The sequence below is a fragment of the Macaca thibetana genome, chromosome 14 (assembly GCF_024542745.1).
Source record: "Macaca thibetana thibetana isolate TM-01 chromosome 14, ASM2454274v1, whole genome shotgun sequence".
In the NCBI taxonomy this organism is placed as follows: Eukaryota; Metazoa; Chordata; class Mammalia; order Primates; family Cercopithecidae; genus Macaca; species Macaca thibetana.
This window is the reverse complement of record NC_065591.1, coordinates 114752543-114774717: the sequence shown is the minus strand read 5'-3', so window position 1 is coordinate 114774717 and position 22175 is coordinate 114752543. Positions and strand designations below refer to the sequence as shown.

General features: G+C 45.6%; 2 protein-coding genes across 2 annotated transcripts in view; both read left to right on the top strand.

Moving 5' to 3' along the window:
* Positions 1–22175, top strand: part of HSPA8 (heat shock protein family A (Hsp70) member 8) — a 75379-nt gene that overhangs the window by 28449 nt on the left and 24755 nt on the right. The window lies entirely within an intron of this gene.
* The window catches only part of CLMP (CXADR like membrane protein), a 124797-nt gene that overhangs the window by 89153 nt on the left and 13469 nt on the right, over positions 1–22175 (top strand). Inside the window, exons 2-5 of the mRNA XM_050755616.1 lie at positions 6123–6280; positions 19776–19977; positions 20664–20831; positions 21299–21421. Coding sequence (XP_050611573.1) covers positions 6123–6280; positions 19776–19977; positions 20664–20831; positions 21299–21421 — 651 coding nt within the window. The remainder of the gene's footprint in view (positions 1–6122; positions 6281–19775; positions 19978–20663; positions 20832–21298; positions 21422–22175) is intronic.

The following is a 22175-nucleotide window of genomic DNA, read 5'->3' as shown; positions in this document are numbered from 1 at the left end:
GTGGCGCACGCCTATAATCCCCGCTACTCAGGAGGCTGAGGCACAAGAATCAGTTGAACCTGGGAGGCAGAGGTTGCAGTGAGCCGAGATTGCGCGACTGCACTCTAGCCTGGGCAACAGAGTGAGACTCTGTCTTAAAAAAAAAAAAAAAGAGAGAACCCAGGCCCCTCTCTGCTTAGGTGGGTTAAAAAAAGAAAAAAAAGGCCGGGCGCGGTGGCTCAAGCCTGTAATCCCAGCACTTTGGGAGGCCGAGACGGGCGGATTACGAGGCCAGGAGATCGAGACCATCCTGGCTAACACAGTGAAACCCCGTCTCTACTAAAAAAATACAAAAAACTAGCCGGGCGAGGTGGCAGGCGCCTGTAGTCCCAGCTACTCGGGAGGCTGAGGCAGGAGAATGACGTAAACCCGGGAGGCGGAGCTTGCAGTGAGCTGAGATCCGGCCACTGTACTCCAGCCCCGGCGACAGAGTGAGACTCCGTCTCAAAAAAAAAAAAAGTACAGAAGATCCTTTGGGCAATGTGAAAAAATGTAAAAGATTTAATGTGAAAAAGAAAGAAAGGAAAGAAAGGAAGAAAGGAGGAAAGAAAGGAAGGAAGGAAGGAAGGAAGGAAGGAAGGAAGGAAGGAAGGAAGGAAGGAAGGAAGAAGGAAGAAAGAAGAAAGAAAGAAAGAAAGAAAGAAAGAAAGAAAGAAAGAAAGAAAAAGAAAGAAAGAAAGAAAGAAAGAGGACAGAAGGAGAAGGACCTTAGAAATCTGTAGAAATCGCAGTGGCCTCCTGGAGTCTAACCAACTGAAGTTCAAGGAAGACTAGAAGTGTATGCGCCCCGATCTCGTGGCTCCCTGCCTTGATAAAGCCATTTGTATTCACCGAGGGGCTCCTCCCTGCACTGCTGTATTTAATTCTGGATATGGTATAAATAGGACTTGGCTGACTGTCAAAGCACACCCACCACAATGTTCCGGTCTTTTTGGGACATCAACCGAATCTGAGCCTTTGATTCCCTCTAGTGGCTTAAATTGGCAACTTTTGTAGCTGGCTTTTGGCATTTGTTATTGAATGTTTAAGTATCTATTGTATGCACTAAATTGGTGCTGGGTTCTCTAGCTCTGCCTGGAGTGTAGGGCACTGGTTTCATTTGAGCATTTTTGTGTCCAGTGGAAAGTGATCAGGGTTAAGCCAGAGCTCGTTCTTACAAAGCTCCTTCTTACAAAGCTTAGCTTAGTATAGTGCAAACCAGTGAATTTCCCAGCTGTTCTAAAGCTGCTTTATTGTAATTCTGGGAGGATGGGTTATTATATGGATTATTTCTGCCACTAAACGAGTTGTAGGACCTTGCGCTGTCTCTTTTACCCCTGGGTCTTAGTTTGTTCATTGGTAAAAATGAGCATGTGGGTTACACTCAAATAAATTCAACAAATATTAATTGAACACTTGCAGTGTGAGACCCTGGGCTGAGTACTATGGGAAGGCAGTAATGAATGGTACTTGATCTCAAGGAGCTTACAGGATAATGGGAGAACCAGATATCCTGGAAGCCACATAAAACTAGGCAGGAGGAGGCTGGGCATGGTAGCTCACACCTGTAATTCCAGCACTTTGGGAGGCTGAGGCGGTTGGATCACTTGAGGCCAAGAGTTCGAGACCAGCCTGACCAACATGGTGAAATCCTGTCTCTACTAAAAATACAAAAAAAAAAAAAAAAAAAAAAAAAGGCACGTTGGCACATGCCAGTAATCCTAGCTACTTGGGAGGCTAAGGCAGGAGAATCACTGGAACCTGGGAGGCAGAGGTTGCAGTGAGAGGAGATTGCGCCACTGCGCTCCAGCCTGGGTGACAGAGTAAGACTGTCTCAAAAAAACAAAAAAAAAAAACAAAAAAAACCTGGCCGGGCACGGTGGCCCTCGCCTGTAATCGCATCACTTTGGGAGGCTGAGGTGGGCAGATATCACAAGGTCAAGAGATTGAGACCATCTTGTCCAACATGGTAAAACCCTGTTTCTACTAAAAATACAAAAATTAGCTGCGTGTGATGGCTTGTGCCTGTAGTCCTAGTTACTTGGGAGGCTGAGGCAGGAGAATCGCTTGAACCAGGGAATCGGAGGCTGCACTGAGCCAAAATCGTGCCACTGCACTCAGCCAAAATCGTGCCACTGCACTCCAGCCTGGCGACAGAGAGACACTCTGTCAAAAGAAAAGAAAAGAAAAGAAAAGAAAAGAAAAAAAAACCTGGAAAGATAGCTCCAAGGGCCAATCTGAGGTTCTACAATAGTGGTGTTATTTGCAGGAATAACTAGGGAAGTTACATACCTTTTTTTTTTTTTTTAGAGACAGGGTCTTACTCTGTCACCCATGCTGGAGTGCAGTGGTGCAATCATGGCTCACTACAGCCTCGACTTTCCAAGCTCAGGTGATCCTCCTACCTCAGCCTTGCATATCTTATCACCTCTGGCGTAATGGCTGACAATGGCTTATGTCTGCGCCTAACCAGGATTTAGGCTCCTCTCCTTCCCAGCCTGATGGCCCTCCCATTAGCTTTGCAAAAGCGGTTGAGTTTTGGGCAAGGCCTATTATCATTTGAACCATAACCTAAATGTCTTCCAAAGTTATCTCGACCCAGTAGCCCGGGAATAATTAAGGGAAAGGGAAGATCCAGGGTGGGTTAGTTTAGCTTACTGTTATAATTTTCCCACTGATATAACACTTGCAAAGGCCATTTCAGATGCCTCTGAGGGCTCCTCCCCTGCAGGCTCAGCCCAAGCAGCCTTGCTGTAGAATGAAGCACAATCGCCCCTGCTCCATTCTTCCTCATCTCATTTCCCTGAAAGCAAGAATACCAGAAGCCCTTTTCCTTCCCACAAATTGGCTGCTGATCAATTTTGGTAAATAAACAGGGAATTAGAGAATTAGAAAATAAACAGAGAAGCCGATTTGGTGGCTCACGCCTGTAATCCCAGCACTCTGGGAGGCCGAGGCGGGTGGATCACCTGAGGTCAGAAGTTCGAGACCAGCCTGGCTAACATGGTGAAGCTCCGTCTCTACTAAAAATACAAAAAAAAAATCAGCCGGTGTGGCACACGTCTATAATCCCAGCTACTCCAGAGACTGAGACAGGAGAATCCCTTGAACCCGGGAGGCAGAGGTTGCAGTGAGCTGAGATCATGCCACTGAATTCCAGCCTGGGTGACAGAGCGAGACTCCATTTCAAAAGAAAAGAAAAAGGCTATTTCATATTTTGAAACCATCTGACAGAAAGCTACAGAGAATGGAAGATAGAACTTGGGGTGATACAAGAATGTGTGTTTCTAAGGGAGGCAAGAACTCCTTGTAACAGCCCACTTGTTCCCCAAGGTATTTCTGCACTTACAGAGAGGTCGGAGGTCGGGGGCCGGGGGCGGGCAGTGGGGGAGGAGGGTAGTAACCTGTCTCTAGGAAGGCTCTAAGGAGCAACCTGGAACCCAGCCCGTGACCTGGTACTGAAGCCTGTTTTGGGGAGGATGCCAACCCCTGACTTCCTGTCTCAGTAGAAGGAAAAAAAGTGTTTTTGTGGAATAAGCAGAGAAATTAAGGGACCTGAGACAGTTTAGCCCAGGCATAATGGATGGAACAGAAGTATTTCCAAGAGCTTCATTTAGAGGCACAAGAGAAATGAAAAATGAAGAAATAAAGCAAAGCAGGGCTGTGACTTCCTCTAACACAACAACTGAGGGTGGACACTATTTGGGAAGCTGTGTGAGCATCAGCAGTGGAAAGGGAGGTGCTGTGGTTGGGGAAAGAACACAGGGATGCCTGTTGGACAGATGCCTGCATCACAATGGACTTGAATCTAAACTCAGTGCCTACCCTCCCCAGCTCACCCCCAAATAAAACACATCGTACTACTGGCTTCCCCATCACTGCTACTGTGATCACCATCCTACCAGTCATGCAAGCTTAAAAACAATCTTTGCTTTTTTTTTTTTTTTTTTTTTTTTTCTGAGAGAGAGTCTCTCTCTGTCACCCAGGCTGGAATGCAATGGTGTGATCTCGGCTCACTGCAACCTCTGCCTCCCAGGTTCAAGTGATTCTCCAGCCTCAGCCTCCTGAGTAGCTGGGATTACAGGCACCCACACACATGCCGGGCTAAGTTTTGTAGTTTTAGTAGAGATGGGGTTTCATCATGTTGGCCATGGTTGGCCAGGCTGGTCTCAAACTCCTGACCTCAGCTGATCTGCCCTCCTCAGCCTCCCAAAGTGCTGAGATTACAGGCATGAGCCACCGTGCCTGGCCCAATCTTTGCTTTTGAATCCATTTTCTTTCTCCTCTCAGATCCAGTCAGTTGCTGTATTCCGTAGTTTTGACTATCACATTACCTCGCAAATCCATAATTTGTTTTTTACTACCTTCACCACTATCCTAGCGCAGTATCTCTTACTTGGAAAAATTTAATAGCATTTTCACAAATGTATGTCTCAATATTTCCCTTTTCCTGTGCATTCAACACACAGCTCCTAAATTATCTCTTCCTTAAGCAAGAGATCATGTCACTGTGCTCACTGCGGCAGGAAAGGGCTTTTATCCCATCAACTGCTTCACTTTTCCAGCATAATTTGTTTTATTTTTACGCACTTCTTCACACCAGCCAAGCTGAACTATTACCATTTACTGAATATCCGCCCCTGCCGCCTCTCCCATCCTGTGCCTTTGATCCTGTCATCTCCAACATCTTAACACCTTTCCTCCTCTATTCTATCCACATGAATTCCATTTTCCAAGCTCCATATCAAATGCCACCTTCTCGATAGTAAAATAAATTGCCTTGTATTAAGAGCCACTTGGTGCTAAACACTATACTAGATGATTTACATACTCTGTTTCTAATATTTACAAAACCTTGGAAGGATTTAAGCTTTTCCTGAACCCTGTAATTAATTGCCTATAATTTCTCTCCTCTAAATGTGCATAGCCCTTTCATCATGAATAATTTCCCTTTATATTACAGTATTTGTGTAATTGTCTTTTCATCCTTCTAAATACATGCTACTGGTCAGCAACAACTGTTACTAGATTTAAAGAAAATAAGAAGGTTCATCTCTAAGGTTTTCTCCAGCTTCAAATGGCTGTGACTCTATAACTTAAGAACATGAGTTTTTGGGCAACTTAGTGCAGTTTCCATGAGTATCATCTTCTTGGAAGCCTCTGCTAATAGAAGACAGAAAGATCAAAAAACACAGTTGTTTCCAGGCACAGTGGCTCATGCCTGCAATTCTAGCACTTTGTGAGGCCAAGGTTGGAAAATCGCTTGAGCCCAGAAGTAACCTGGGACCTGGCACAATAACAGAGGAAGACCCTGTCTCTACAAAAAATTAGCCGGCATGGTGGCATGTGCCTATAGTCTTAGCTTCTCTGGAGGCTGAGGTGGGAGGATTGCTTGAATTGGTGAGGTCAAGGGTGCAATGAGCCATGATTGCACCACTGCATTCCAGCCTGGGCAACAGAGAGACACCCAATCTCTCTAAAAACAAGCAAGCAACCAAGCAAGCAAAAAAACAAACAAACAGGCTGGGCACAGTGGCTCATGCTTATAATCTCAGCACTTTGGGAGGCCAACGCGGGTGGATCACCTGAGGTCAGGAGTTCGAGACCAGCCTGGCCAACATGGTGAAACCCTGTCTCTACTAAAAATACAAAAATTAGCTGGGTGTGGTGGCAAGCACCTATAATTCCAGCCACTTAGGAGGCTAAGGCAGGATAATAACTTGAACTCAGGAGGTAGAGGTTGCAGTGAGCCGAGATCCTGCCACTGCACTCCAGCCTGGGTGACAAGAGCGAAACTCCATCCCAAAAAAAAACCAAAAACAAGCTGACATGAGCAATTTCATTGTTCATAAAGACCAAGTAAGGTAAGAAAGACAGGCACTAGTAGGATGCAGTTTGGGGTGGTTAAAGAAGATGTGATGAATTCAGTTAACAGAGGAGCCAGTGTGAGACCAGTACTTCCAGTACTCCTAGTCTAGGACTCTTGCAACCTCTTGACACGCCCTTGCCCACAGGAACATCCCATAATTTTTTGTTGTCATATCTGTTCCCCATACATTGCCATCCAGTCTCTGCATTACTCATTAAAGATTTTCTTCTTCCAGTTTCCTACTATGTTGGAACCTTGGGGACTCACACTGAGATCAAGAGAGTGGCAGAGGAAAAGGTCACTTTGCCCTGCCACCATCAACTGGGGCTTCCAGAAAAAGACACTCTGGATATTGAATGGCTGCTCACCGATAATGAAGGCAACCAAAAAGTGGTAAGTAGACACCTGGCTGGAGTCCTTCCTCCTTCTTCTCCTTCTGCATTTGCCTTTCTGCAGTCTTCCAGTCTTTCTTGTTGGCTCTGAAAGAGTTAGAATTCCTTTTTCATCTGGCTTCTACTTGAAAGACTTTAGACACAAAACTATAGAGACGAAAGAGTATTGCTGGGCATGATGGCTAATGCCTGTAATCTCAGCATTTTGGGAGGCCAAAGCAGGTGGATCACCTGAGGTCAGGAGTTCGAGACCAACCTGGCCAACATGGTGAAACCCTGTCTCTACTAAATATAGCCAGGTGTCATGGCCCATGCCTGTAATCCCAGCTACTTGGGAGGCTGAGGCAGAAGAATCACTTAAACCCAGGAGGCAGAGGTTGCAGTGAGCTGAGATCATGCCACTGCACTCCAGCCTGGGTGACACAGCAAGACTCCATCTCAAAAAAAAAAAAAAAAAAAGAAAGAAAGAAATAATAATTAGCCAGATGTGGTGGCACAAACCTGTAGTCTCAGCCACTCGGGAGGCTGAGGTGGGAGGATCACTTGAGCCCAGAAGTGCAAGGCTGCAGTGAGCTATGATCACACCTGTGAATAGCCACTGCACGTGAGCCTGGGCAACATAGCAAGACCCTGTCTCTAAATAAATAAATAAGAAGTTGTCTGGCCGGGTGCAGTGACTCACACCTGTAATCCCAACACTTTGGGAACCTGAGAGGGGTGAACTGCTTGAGTCCAGGAGTTCAAGACCAGACTGGGCAACAAAGTGAGACTCCCTCTGTACAAAAAAATTTTTTTAATTAGCCAGATGTGATGACACATGCCCATAGTCCCAGCTTCTCAGGAGGCTGAAGTAGGAGGATTGCTAGAGTGCAGAAGGATCACTTGAGCCCAGGAGGTCAAGGCTGCAGTAAGCTGAGATTACACCACTGTACTCCAGCCTAGGCAACAGAGCCAGACACTGTCTCTTAAAAAACAAAAACAAAACAGAAGCAAAAGAAAGAAAAAAGTTGTCCTTTCCTCTTCTCTGTCTATACCACTAATTTTATAACATGGTTTATGTTGGGAGGAGCTAAGGTCTTCACTGAAAACAGATTTCAGGATCACTGTTGTAGTTTAACTTGCTTAAATAGCTATCTACATCACTTCATAATATTGATATTGCTTGTCATTTTGTTCTCATACAGTAACATTCTAAGATACTATCTGTTCTCTGTAGAGCGAGGTCACCTTAACCTGAGTAGGTTTATTGATTTATTTTTTTACTTTGAGATAGAGTCTCACTCTGTTGTCCAGGCTGGAGTGCAATGGCTCGATCTTAGCTCACTGCAACCTCCACTCACAGGGTTCAAGAGATTCTCCCGCCTCAGCCTCCTGAGTAGCTGGGATTACAGATGTGCACCACCATGCCTGGCTAATTTTTGTTGTTTTTAGAGATGAAGTCTCACTCTGTCGCCTAGGCTGGAGTGTTGTGGCGCCATCTCAGCTCACTGCCACCTCCACCTCCTGGGTTCAAGCGATTTTCGTGCCTCAGCCTCCCAGGTAGCTGGAATTACAGGCGTCCACCACCACACCCAGTTAATTTTTGGTTTTTTAGTAGAGATAGAGTGTCACCATGCTGGTCTGGAACTCCTGACCTGAGGTGATCCGCCTGCCTCGGCCTCCCAAAGTGCTGGAATTACAGGCGTGAGCCACTGTGCCCGACCTCTGAGTATGTTTATTTTTATTTTATTTTATTTTGTTTTGAGACGGAGTCTCGCTCTGTCGCCCAGGCTGGATGGAGTGCAGTGGCCCGATCTCAGCTCACTGCAAGCTCCGCCTCCCGGGTTTACGCCATTCTCCTGCCTCAGCCTCTGGAGTAGCTGGGACTACAGGCGCCCGCCACCTCGCCCGGCTAGTTTTTTGTATTTTTTAGTAGAGACGGGGTTTCACCATGTTAGCCAGGATGGTCTCGATCTCCTGACCTTGTGATCCGCCCGTCTCGGCCTCCCAAAGTGCTGGGATTACAGGCTTGAGCCACCGTGCCAGGTGAGTATGTTTATTTTAACAGCTTCTTGGTCAGCCTAGATTTGATACTCTCAGTTCTGAATGAAGTGATGTTCATGTTTATTACAGCCCATGTTCCTGTAATAAAAATCCAAGAATGACTCTGATAGATTCTCTTCTTTGATCACACTTGAGGCAGGTTCCTAAGGTCTTTCTGACTAGAGCTAATCTTGGGCTTCCCTTTCCGCCCTCGTAGAATACCTTTTGAGCAAGAATGCTGCTAAGTCAGGTTAGTGAAAATGCTCCACTCTTGGTATCTTATCACCCTGTCCTGCCTACAATAATAATCCTATCAAGCAGGTTCAGCCAGAAACCCCATCACCCCTGATGTTTCCTCTCAGTAATTTCATGACCCCCATCCCGCTCCTTGGTTGTAAACTCCTCTTGTTCTTGCTGGAATCAGAGTCAAGCCCAGTCTCTGACTCACAGTGGTCTTCATACCTATTACCGTGGCCCCTCTGGAATACAGTCTGTCTTACTATCTTTAACAAGTTTCGGCCGGGTGCGGTGGCTCACGCCTGTAATCCCAGCACTTTGGGAGGCCGAGGTGAGTGGATAACCTGAGGTTAGGAGTTCAAGACCAGGCTGGATAACATGGTGAAACTCTGTCTCTACTAAAAATACAAAAAAATGAGCCAAGCATGGTGGCATCTGCCCATAATCCCAGCTATTCGGGAGACTGAGGCAGGAGAATAGCTTGGAGCCAAGATCGAGCCATTGCACTCCAGCCTGGGCAATAGAGCAAGACTGTCTCAAAAAAAAAAAAAAAAAAGTTTCACTGGATAATTTTCTCATTAACAATTTCACACATCTAACTTTCACCCAAGTATTTTCATTTGATTTAAAGAAAAAAGGACTTGCTTGGTTATATAACCAAGTGAATATAAGGATTAGGATGTTAATTATTGATTTCAAAAAGCCCCTGATACAGCTTTAAGCAGTCACAATTCCCTACTTGTCTTCAGTTGATACCGTGAAGCAAGGATGTCTATTTATTCAATCATTCAGATTACACAAATTTATTTAGCACTTACTGTATGCCATGCTAGGTATCAGGATACAATACTGAAGAAGACATCATAGTCCTTGCCTTCTTAGAGGTTATAGTGAAAAGACATTCAATAACTTTACAAAGAGCCTGGCACAGTGGCTAGTGTCTGTAATCTCAGCTACTCAGGAGGCTGAGGTGGGTGGATTGCTTGAACCCAGAAGTTTGAGACCAGCCTGGGTGAGACAGTGAGACTCTATCTCTTAAATAATTTTTTTTTTTTAAAGAAAGGAGGGGAGAGGTAGGTAGAAAGACAGGAACAAAGGAACCAATAAAAATTAGCAATATGCCAGGTACAAATCTGTTTAGCACATATTATCTCATTTAATTTAATATGTGCCAGTTGCAGTAGCTTGTGCCTGTAGTCCCAGCTACTCGGGAGGCTCAGGTGGGAGGACTACTTGAGGCCAGGAGTTCCAGAAGGCCTGAGCAACAGAATGAGAACTCCCATTTCTAACACAATTTTTAAAATTTGTTACTGTAATACTCATAACTAGAATTAATGGGCTCATTTTACAAATAAGGAGCTGAGGTATACCCACATGTTCGTAAACACACAAACATAGTGAACAAATTGCATAAAGTCACCTAATTTGCATTTTCAAATTAGGCACCCTGGGCTGGGCCGGGCGGGCACAGTGGCTCATGCCTGTAATCCCAGCACTTTGGGAGGCCCAGGCGGGAGGTCCACTTGAGCTCAGGAGTTCAAGACCAGCCTGGGCAACATGGTGAAACCCCACCTCTACTAAAATTACAAAAATTAGCTGGGCATGGTGGCACGGGCCTATAATCTCAGCCACTTGTGAGGCTAAGGTGTGAGAATGGCTGGAGCATGGGAAGTTGAGGCTGCAGTGGGCAGAGATGGTGCCACTGCACTCCAGCCTGGGTGACAGAAGGAGACCATCTCAAAACAAAACAAATGAACAAAAAACAAATTAGGCAGCCTGACCTCAGTGCCTGCTCTGCGAACCACTAGCTGTATTACCTTCATAAATAATTTGAAAGTGTAATATGTGCTATGTAGGCTTCTTCTCCAAGAAAACACCAAGTGGCGGAAAAATCCTATCTAAAACATCAAGAGAGATCTGCATCCATCTCCATTCAGAGTTTTACAGTTGCTCTGCAGGCGATGGCACAGAATGACTGCCAGAAAGTTGAGCTGCTCCATCTGTTCTATACAAGTCCTAACAAATTGTTCCAGGTCCACCAGGAATGACATAATACAAACACCCCAAACCACTAAAATTAGTATTTTTAATTTTTTTCTTTGTTTGCAAAAGGACTAAATTGATGTTCATTTTTCTCCCATCAACACCCTGATGAACTGCTTAGTCTCAGCACCATATTTCTGAGAATTAAAAACAAAATAGGCCAGGCACAGTGGCTCGCACCTGTAATCCTAGCACTTTGGGAGGCGGAGGTGGGCAGATCATTTGAGGTCAAGAGTTTGAAACCAGCCTGGCCAACATGGTGAAACCCTGTCTCTACTAAAAACACAAAAAAATCAGCCAGGCGTGGTGGCAGGCACCTGTAATCCCAGCTACTTGGGAGACTGAAGTAGGAGAACTGCTCGAACCCGTGAAATGGGTTACAGTGAGCAGAGATCGCACCACTGCATTCCAACCTGGGTGACAGAGTGAGACTCCGTTCCCCCTGCCCAAAAAAAGACTATCTTGCAATTGTATAATTTCACCTTTCCAAAGATGTCAGATGCTTGCCTGTATGTTATCCCTTTTTTCTTCATTAAATATTGAGACAGTCTCAGCCTAGGCAACACAATGAGACCTATCTCTTAAAAATATGTGTGTGACGGCCAGGCGTGGTGGTTCACACCTGTAATTCCAGCACTTTGGGAGGCTGAGGCTGGCGGATCAGGAGGTCAGGAGTTGGAGACCAACCTGACCAACATGGTGAAACCCTGTCTCTACTAAAAATATAAAAATTAGCCAGGAGTGATGGCGGGTGCCTGTAGTCCCAGCTACTCAGGAGGCTGAGGCAGGAGAATCGCTTGAACCCAGGATGAGGCTGGATGCAATGAGCACTCCAGCCTGGGTGACAGAGTGAGACAATGTCTCAAAAAAAAAAAAAGTGTATGTCAGGCTGGGCACAGTGGCTCACACCTGTAATTTCAGTACTTTGGGAGGCCAAGGTGGGCAAATCACGAGGTCAGGAGCTTGAGAGCAGCTTGGCCAATATGGTGAAACCCTGTCTCTACTAAAAATACAAAAAAAATTAGCTGGGCCTGGTGGGCTGTAGTTCCAGCTATTTGGGAGGCTGAAGCAGAAGAATCACTTGAACCCGGGAGGCGAAGGTTGCAGTGAGCTGAGATCGCGTCACTGTACTCCAGCCTGGGCAAAAGAGCGAGACTCCGTCTCAAAAAAGAAAAAAAAAATGTGGCCGGGCACAGTGGCTCACGCCTGTAATCCCAGCACTTTGGGAGGCCAAGGCAGGCGGATCACAAGCTCAGAAGTTCAAGACCAGCCTGGCCAATATGGTGAAACCCAGTCTCTACTAAAAATACAAAAATTAGCCAGGTGTGGTGGTATGTGCCTATAGTTCCAGCTACTCGGGAGGCTGAGGCAGAAGAATTGCTTGAACCTGGGAGGTGGAGGTTGCAGTGAGCCAAGATTGTGCCACTGCACTCCAGCCTGGGCGACAGAGTGAGGCTCTGTCTCAAAAAAAATAATAACAATAATAATGTGTGTGTCTTTGTGTGTGTGTGTGTGGAGACAAGATTTTAGGGAAAGCGAGGAAAAGCAGATGGAGTCAGACCTACCTGAATGTACTATGCACTGTGGTAGAGGTATGCCCCAAACACCAAAGGTTGAAGCAGGGAGTCACCATTCTAACTGAGGAGTCAAGAAAGACTATATACAAAAAGTGGTCCTGGAGCTTGATCTTGAGGCCTTGTATAGGTGTCGCTGAGGCAAAAATAGAAGAGGAAAAGGCATTTCAGAAGGAAAAAACTGCATAATCAAAGCCGAGATCTATCAGGAGACACTGAAACAAGAAACATCAGATTTGGGGACAACGAGATTCAGAGATGTGAGGGCAGGGGTCAAAGGTGAGGTATGGTCCAGACTGCATTGGCACAGGTGTAACATTCAGAAGGCCAGGCCATCATCAGTGCGCGCAGGTGATTAGGAAACAGATTTTCAGCCCGGAGAGTTTTGCTACATAAATGTGTGGAATTGTGGCAGGCCATTTCTCCCTAACAATCAAACAGACGGGCCTGCATGACAGTCACACAGACAGGCATGCATAGCACTCCAGTTACACAGACGAATTTCCACAGCACTGCCTTAACACTGAGCAAATAATTAAACCTAGGGAAATTGGTGCCCAGACATCAAAGCTAGAAATGAAACATGGTCAGTAGGAGACTTGCATAGACTTCTTCCTATCCTGGAGCAAGTCAAAATAATGGAGACAATCTCACTTTCCTAGTGCCAGAAGCCGTCTTAGGTTGACGAAATCTGAGACAAGTCAAGGTAACAGAGGCAGTTGTCTGAATAGATTTATTGGAAAGTCTAAGGCAGCTCTTCAGACCAAGCAGTAAATGAAATAAGATAGAAATAATCACTCCAGCTGGGCACGGTGGCTCGCCTGTAATCCCAGCACTTTGGGAGACTGAGGTGGGCAGATCACTTGAGGTCAGGGGTTTGAGACCAGCCTGGCCAACCTGGCAAAACCCCGTCTCTTCTAAAACTACAAAAATTAGCTGGACGTGGTGGCATGTGCCTGTAGTCCCAGTTACACAGGAGGCTGAGGCACGAGAATCGCTTAAACGCAGGAAGCAAAGGTTGCAGTGAGCCAAGATAGCGCCACTGCACTCCAGCCTGGGTAACAGAATGAGACTCTGTCTCAAAAAAAAAAAAAAAAGAAAAAGAAAAAAAGAAAGAATCATTCCAGTACCACAGTAGATAGGCCTTGAAGATACTGGGACCCTCACAGCTTAATCGAACTTAGCAAGCATTTTTTTTGGCCTCTGACCTTCTAGTTGAAACAAAATTAGTTACCTACTGACTTAGGCAAATGCTATACTGCACACAGGCACATAACCCCAACCTATATAAGCACTAAGAAAATGGTACACTTTTGAGTTGGTCCGGTGGAATTATCTCCAGCATTCTCTCTGTATCTGGTTACAGTGATAAATTCCCTTCTTTCCTAGTTTGTCTGCTTCTCGTTATTGGGCCATGAGCTCTTTCCGGGAACAGAATGATTAGTATTCTTTGGGTACTGGGCCGAACAATTTTTAAAACCTTAGGGGCCTTCTTGAACCCAGAACCGGGTTAATAAAAATGATAACGCTACACTTGAGTGCTTACTATCTCATTCCCACAAAAATCCTATGAAGTAACGCACCCCCATTTATAGTCCAGGATCTTAAGGCTTAGAAAGGATAAGTGATCAGAGCCAGGAACACAGCTGTCGGTGGAGAGGCTTCCGTTTGGAGATCATTTGACTTCCCAGACAGCAATCCCAATCACTGCGGCCTGGCAGAGTTTTTTTTCTTTTTCTTTTTCTTTTTTTTTTTTTTTTTTTTTTTTTTGAGATGGCGTCTTGCTCTTTTGCCAGGCTGGAGTGCAGTGACACAATCTGGGCTCATGGTAACCTCCACCTCCTGAGTACCTGGGAGTACAGGTGCACGCCACCATGCCCAGCTAATTTTTTTTTTTTTTGTATTTTAGTAGAGACGGGGTTTCACAATGTTGGCCAGGCTGATCTCGATCTCCTGACCTCGTGATCCACCCGCCTTGGCCTCCCAAAGTGCTGGGATTACAGGCGTAAGCCACCACGCCCGGCCTAGCGTTTTTTCAAAATCTGTATCACGACCAATTAGTGGATCCTAAATGATAAGAAATTTTGTTTTTGTTTTTGAGACAGAGTTTCGCTCTTGTTGCCCAGGCTGGAGTGCAATGGCGCAATCTTGGATCACTGCAACCTCTGCCTCCTGGGTTCTCCTGCCTAAGCCTCCTGAGTAGCTGGGATTAGAGGCATGCACCACCATGCCCGGCTAATTTTGTATTTTTAATAGAGACGGGTTTCTCCATATTGGTCAAGCTGGTCTCGAACTCCCGACCTCAGGTGATCTGCCCGCCTCAGTCTCCCAAAGTGCTGGGATTACAGCCGTGAGCCACCGCGCCCAGCCTTGTTTTTTCTTTTCTTTTTTTTTTTGAGATGGAGTCTTGCTCTGTCACCCAGGCTGGAGTGCAGTGGCGCGATATCAGCTCACTGCAAGCTCCACTTCCTGGGTTCACGCCATTCTCCTGCCTCAGCCTCCCAAGTAACTGGGACTACAGGTGCCCGCCACCACACTCGGCTAATTTTTTTTTTATTTTTTAGTAGAGACAGGGTTTCGCTGTGTTAGCCAGGATGGTCTCAATCTCCTGACCTCTTGATCCGCCCACCTCAGCCTCCCAAAGTGCTGGGATTACAGGTGTGAGCCACTGTGCCTGATCATTTTGTTTTCTTTTAACACAGACTAGACAATATCAGAGCATACTGCACATATACTCATGAAACTTATGTTTCAGTTATATATGTATATGCTGTGTCATTAAGAAAAAGATGGGTTTTTTTCGTTGTTTTTTTTGACTGAAGCAGTGGCATGATCTTGGCTCACTGCAAACTTTGTCTCCTGGGCTCAAGCAATTCTCCTGCCTCAGTCATCTGAGTAGCTGGGACTACAGGCGTGCGCCACCACGCCCGGCTAATTTTTGTAATTTTAGTAGAGACAGGGTTTCACCATGTTGGCCAGGCTAGTCTGGAACTCCTGACCTCAAGTGATCTGCCTGCCTTGGCCTCCCAAAGTGCTGGGATTACAGGCATGAGCCCTGGGACAGAAAAATGTATTTCTTAATGTGAGTCTGTTGAAAACAGTTTTAAAGTGCTTGCTGTACTGTTCTGGCAGTCCAAAGCAGCCTGGTTCTACTTTGGACCACAGCTACTAAGATTCTTCAAATTCAAATATACATTTCAAGACAAAGGCATCTCTGGATGCTAACCCAAATACTAAAATAAACAAGCAGCTGGGCGCGATGGCTCATGCCTGGAATCCTAGCACTTTGGGAAGTTGAGGCAGGTGGATCACTTGAGGTCAGGATTTCGAGACCAGCCTGACCAATATGGTAAAACTCCGTCTCTACTAAAAATGCAAAATTAGCTGGTGTGACGGTGCATGCCTGTAATCCCAGCTACTTGGGAGGCTGAGACAGGAGAATCGCGTGAACCCAGGAGGCGGAGGTTGCAGTGAGTGGAGACTATGGCACTGCACTCCAGCCTGGGCAACAAGAATGAAACTCCATCTCAAAAATAAGTAAATAAAATAAAATAAACAAGAAAGAAATTCCAAAGTCCTCAGGCCAAAAAGGTCATCCACCTCTCAAAGCCCACAAAACCCCAAAGTTCCTAAAAATTACCCAGTGCTTCACTGTTTTCTAGGTTTTGCCTCTCTTCATTCTCCTAGAAAATACAAACTGACTTCATTGTAGGTGATTATGCATCTGGGGGAAATACGGACAAATCAGAAAGAAAGAGAAACATTAATAGAGCACCTATTAAGTGTTCCAAGCTTACTTGCCTTATCTCCAGGTGTTTAAGTCCCCCTTACTTTCAGTCTTTGAATGGAGACAAACTCTAGAGCTTCCAGTTTTTTCCTGTTGTTAATGCATTTCCTTCTTTTCCAACTATCCCAGCAATTCTGCATTACTAAGGCAGCTCTACCACCTGCCAAGAAACCTACCCTTCCAGCCGGGCACGGTGGCACATGCCTGTAATCCCAGCTACTCAGGAGGCTGGGGCAGGAGAATCATTTGAACCCGGGAGGCGGAGGTTGTGATGAGCCAAGATCACACCATTGCACTCCAGCCTGGGCAAAAAGAGTGAAATGCCATCTCAAAAAAAAAAAAAGAAAGAAAAAAGAAAAGAAACCTACCCTTCCTATGGAGTACAACAGGATGTTGGGCCAACACCCCACAAACATTTGTTTTGTTTTGTTTTGAGACAGTCTCACTCCATCCCTAGGCTGGAGTGCCATGGCGTGATCTCAGCTCACTGGAACCTCTGCCTCCCAGGTTCCAGCGATTCTTCTGCCTCAGCCTCTTTAGTAGCTGGGACTACAGGCGTGTGCCACCACACCCAGTTCATTTTTGTATTTTTAGCAGAGATAAGGTTTCACCATGTTGGCCAGGATGGTCTCGATCTCTTGACCTCGTGATCCACACGCCTTGGCCTCCCAAAGTACGGGGATTACAGGTGTGAGCCACTGCACCCAGCCACAAACATTTATTTATTTCATTTTTTTTTTGAGACGGAGTCTTGTTATGTTGCTGGAGTGCAGTGGCATAATCTGCACTCACTGCAATCTCCGCCTCCCAGGTTCAAGTGATTCTGCTGTCTCAGCCTCCTGAGTAGCTGGGATTACAGGCACACACCACCACATCTAATTTTTTTCTTTTTTTTCTCTTCTTTTTTTTTTTTGAGACAAGAGTTTCGCTCTTGTTGCCCAGGCTGGAGTGCAATGCCACGATCTTGGCTCAATGCAACCTCCATCTCCCGGGTTCAAGTGATTCTCCTGCCTCAGCCTCCCCAGTAGCTGGGATTACAGGCATGTGCCACCATGCCCGGCTAATTTTGTATTTTTAGTAGAGACAGGGTTTCACCACGTTGGTTGGGCTGGTCTCAAACCCCCGACTTCAGGTGATCTGTCCGCCTCAGCCTCTCAAAGGACTGGGATTACAGGTGTGAGCCACCGTGCCAGGCCACCTAATTTTTGTATTTTTTAGTAGAGACGGGGTTTCACCATGTTGGCCAGGCTGGTCTCGAACTCCTGACCTCAAGTGATCTGCCTGCCTTGGCTTCCCAAATGCTGAAATTACAGGTGTGAGCCACCACACCCAGTTACATTTTTTCTTTTTTTTTAAATTTTGTTTATTTTTTGAGACAGGGTCTCATTCTGTCACCCAGGCCGGAGTGCAGTGGTGCAGTCTCAGCTCACTGTAACCTCAGCCTCCTGGGCTCAAGCAAACCACCAGCCTTGGTCTCCCAGAGTGCTTGGATTACAGGGGTGAGCCACCGCGTCTGGCCCCCACAAACATTTAGAACGAGTACCACATCCAGGAGAAGGGCTGTGATCCTAGCTCTTCCCTGTCTGTGCCTAAAGCAGAGGGCTTTCCCTTGAGTGCTAGGAACCTCATGGAATTATCTGCAATATGTGAATTTTTTCTGGGTCAGAGTTCATAGGTTTTATCTAATTGAGAGAACCTTCTCAGGGAAGGATCTGAGGAGCTGTGGAGCATCAAGTGATCGAGGGCAGGGTCGAGGACTTGAGTGAAATGATTTGGAACAACTGCAGCTGAAATGTGCCTGAGAGACGCCCATATGCTTGCATGCCTTTTTTAGTGCCCTTCTGTGTATCTGGAATGCTCCCTCCAGGCCTTTTCTCCTTGCCTCTCAAAGCTTAGCTCAAATGCCACCAACTTTTCTGGGACACTCTCCTTGATACTATTTCAAAGAAATCATTTCTTTTTCTCTGTTTATGTCTTTCCTTGTTAATCTCACTTGATTATAAATCACTTGAACCAAAGAAGAGATTTGCTGGCCGGGCGCCGTGGCTCACACCCGTAATCCCAGCACTTTGGGAAGCCGAGGAGGGTGGATCACCTGAGGTCAGGAGTTTGAGACCAGCCTGACCAAAATGGTGAAACCCCGTCTCTACTACAATAAAAAAGTAGGGCCAGGCGCAGTGGCTCACGCCTGTAATCCCAGCACTTTGAGAGGCTGAGGCAGGCAGATCATCTGAGGTCAGCAGTTCAAGACCAGCCTGGCCAACAAGGTGAAACCCCAGCTCTACTAAAAATACAAAAATGAGCAGGGCGTGGTGGCATGCATCTGTAATCCCAGCTACTCAGGAGGCTGAGGCAGAATTGCTTGAACCCAGCAGGCAGAAGTTGCAGTGAGCCAGGATCGCACCATTGTACTCCAGACTGGGCGACAAGAGTGAGACTCCGTCTAAAAAAAAAAAAAAAAAAAAAAAAATATATATATATATATATATATATATATATATCCGGCTTAGTGAAATAGGGCAGAGGAAGCAATCAGGTATGCATTTATCTCATGTGTGCAGAGGGGTAACTGTGAGTTCTGTCCGTCCTTTGTCCACAAGCAGTCTCCTTGTGGGCAAATTGTGCAGGAGTACTGTAAGCTTTTTTTTTTTTTTAATCTTTGTAGCTATCTTATTTGTTATTCAGGAACAGAATGGAAGGCAGGCCAGGCGTGGTGGCTCATGCCTGTAATCCCAGCACTTTGGTGGATCACTTGAAGTCAGGAGTTCAAGACCAGCCTGGCCAATATGGTAAAACCCTGTCTCTACCAAGAATACAAAAGTTAGCCGGGCATGGTGGTGTACACCTGTAATCCCAGCTCCTCAGGAGGCTGAGGCAGGAGAACTGCTTGAACCCGGGAAGCGGAGGTTACAGTGAGCCAAGATTGCGCCACTGCACTCCAGCCTGGGCAACAGAGCGAGACTTTGTCTCAAAAATAAATAAATAAATAAAACCAAGTAAACAGTCCTGTCTCATAGAAGTCTCTCAAATACTTTAAAAAAACAAAAACAAAAAAAGAACAGGAGGCAGGTTTGCCAGGCACAGTTCCAAGCTTGACCTTCCCTTTGGCTTCCCGAGGGGTCCTGAGGTTTATTTTCCTTTCACAAGTCTATGCCTAATATACGTGTAGCTCTACACTTGCACATTTTCCTCCTTTCCTTGACTTAGCTATGTGAACTGCAGTATGTAACTCAAACTTAAAATTCCTTACCTGTAAGACGGAGTGGTTCTGAGCATTTAATATTACTTTATAACTAAAAATGCTTCACAAATATGAAGTGTTACTATTTTTGGAAGGAGAGGCAAGGCCTAGGCAAAAGTACTGTACTTTTAACTTTTATTTAGAACAGAGGTCTTGTCGGTGGCTCACGCCTGTAATCCCAACACTTTGGGAGGCCGAAGTGGGCGGATCACAAGGTCAGGAGATCGAGACCATCCTGGCTAACACAGTGAAACCCTGTCTCTACTAAAAATACAAAAAAATCAGCCGGGCGTGGTGGTGGGAACCTGTAGTCCCAGCTACTCAAGAGGCTGAGGCAGGAGAATGGCATGAACCCAGGAGGCAGAGCTTGCAGTGAGCTGAGATCGTGCCACTGCACGCCAGCCTGGGCGACAGAGTGAGACTCCATCTCAAAAAAAATAAGAATAAAAAAAGAACAGAGGTCTCTTGGACTCTTAGTCCCAGGCTTGGCTATTTTGTGCCACTGGGAGTACTCCCTTTCCTCTTCTTCACACCATCAGGAAAGGCAGGCCGAGAGTTACACTGCTTGACTCTGCCTCGGTCTATCCCACAGGTGATCACTTACTCCAGTCGTCACGTCTACAATAACTTGACTGAGGAACAGAAGGGCCGAGTGGCCTTTGCTTCCAATTTCCTGGCAGGAGACGCCTCCTTGCAGATTGAACCTCTGAAGCCCAGTGATGAGGGCCGGTACACCTGTAAGGTTAAGAATTCAGGGCGCTACGTGTGGAGCCATGTCATCTTAAAAGTCTTAGGTAAGATAGCATGCCAAAGTGAATGTCTACAGCTTATTTCTAAGGTATCTAAGAGGGATAGTCATATGCATCACGGTGGTACAAAAGTTCATGTTCAGTACTTTGTATTATACATTCAGAAGTCACCTCGTCCAGTTCCCTGGGAAGAAAGGTGTATCTTCTGTATTATAGCCATAATAAAAAATGAAAATATAAGAGCAATTTTCCATAGTTGTCCATTACAAAACATAAATATTCTCTAATATTTAAGTGGGATCTTCATATTTAAGTCTCTCAGATATGATTCAAATTCACTTCTGTTTTTTGACAGCAAGAGCTACTAAGTTCTACTTAATTGCTTCCAAATTAATACACTGCTGTATCAGCAAAACCATGCTCAACTTTCCTAAAATGTCCAATAATAATGTGTCTTCTTTGAGAAGTAATGAGGCAGCCTCTGACCCAAAAATTACAACAGCACCACTGGAGTTGGGGGTATGTGTGCTTAGGGGATGGAGGTGGATGTTTTTCTGGGGGTAGTGTAAAACAAGGCTAGTTGAATCCCCACTCAAAAGTTGACCAAAACGGATGGCTGGAGAAGCAACTCAATAGGACATAATTTTTCCATTGAATCTGGTTTTTCCATTGAATCTGGTGTTTGGGGATCTTTGAATCGTTACACTTTTGCTTGGTGGTGTTGTTGCCAGTGAGACCATCCAAGCCCAAGTGTGAGCTGGAAGGAGAGCTGACAGAAGGAAGTGACCTGACTTTGCAGTGTGAGTCATCCTCTGGCACAGAGCCCATTGTGTATTACTGGCAGCGAATCCGGGAGAAGGAGGGAGAGGATGAACGTCTGCCTCCCAAATCTAGGATTGGTAAGTCATCTTCCTACCAATCTACTGAGCCAACAAAACAGTCCTCTATCCAAGAGCTCTAAATCAGCTTTGTCAGCATTTCACTATGTGACCTGAAATACCCTGCTGAACCTCCTGAACATCCATTTTTAAAATCCATTAACTAGAACAGAAAATCTGCCTTTCCTTTCCTCAAATGACATGTAAAAGCAGTAAAAGAGATTAGAAGAAATGTACTACATACATCCACTGTATCTAAATATTATGTTTAGTATCCCTTAAATGGTCACAATCTTTTGTAACTTTTGAGGATGTGCTGCAACTTAAAAAAAATGTTTATCTTTATTCTCATGTTCCCATAGCGTATCTTTTCCATCATTTCATTCTTATCAAATAGTATTACAGAATCTCAGGTCAGTGACAAAGTAAAAAATAAATACAGATACCATCACTAAAGGGATTTACAGTCATTCTTTCTGCTTGTGCAGACTACAACCACCCTGGGCGAGTTCTGCTGCAGAATCTTACCATGTCCTCCTCTGGACTCTACCAGTGCACAGCAGGCAACGAAGCTGGGAAGGAAAGCTGTGTGGTACGAGTAACTGTACAGTGTAAGCATCCAAAGAGGTTTTAGTTTCATTTTTTTGTTTGTTTTGCATTGTAGATCAATGTTAAGACATTCTAATCATGAGTAAGAGTAAGGTTAAGGTCAAAATCTTTACCTCCAGAAGGATATGGCTATCACCAAAAGAAATTCAGTAGTTCCACTTAACAATTGACTGGTCAGGCACAGTGGCTCATGCCTGTAATCCCAGCACTTTGGGAGGCCCAAGTGGGCAGATCTGTTGAGGTCAGGAGTTCGAGACCAGCCTGGCCAACATGGTGAAACCCCGTTTCTACTAAAATACAAAAATTAGCTGGGTATGGTGGTGGGCGCCTATAATCTCAGCTACTCAGGAGGTTGAGGCAGGAAAATTGCCTGAACCTGGGAGGCGGAGGTTGCAGTGAGCCAAGATCATGCCACTGCACTCCAGTCTGGGCGACAGATCGAGACTGCCTCTCAAAAAAAAAAAAAAAAAAAAACCAGCCAGGCGTGGCGGCTCACGCCTGTAATCCCAGCACTTTGGGAGGCCGAGGCAGGCGGATCACAAGGTCAGGAGTTTAAGACCAGCCTGACCAACATGGTGAAACCCCATCTCTACTAAAAGATACAAAAAATTAGCCGAGTGTGGTGGCGCACACCTGTAATCCCAGCTACTCGGGAGGCTGAGGCAGGAGAATCGCTTTAACCTGAGACGCGGAGGTTGCAGTGAGCCGAGATGGTGCCATTGCACTCCAGCCTGGACATCCAACAAAAAGAAAAAA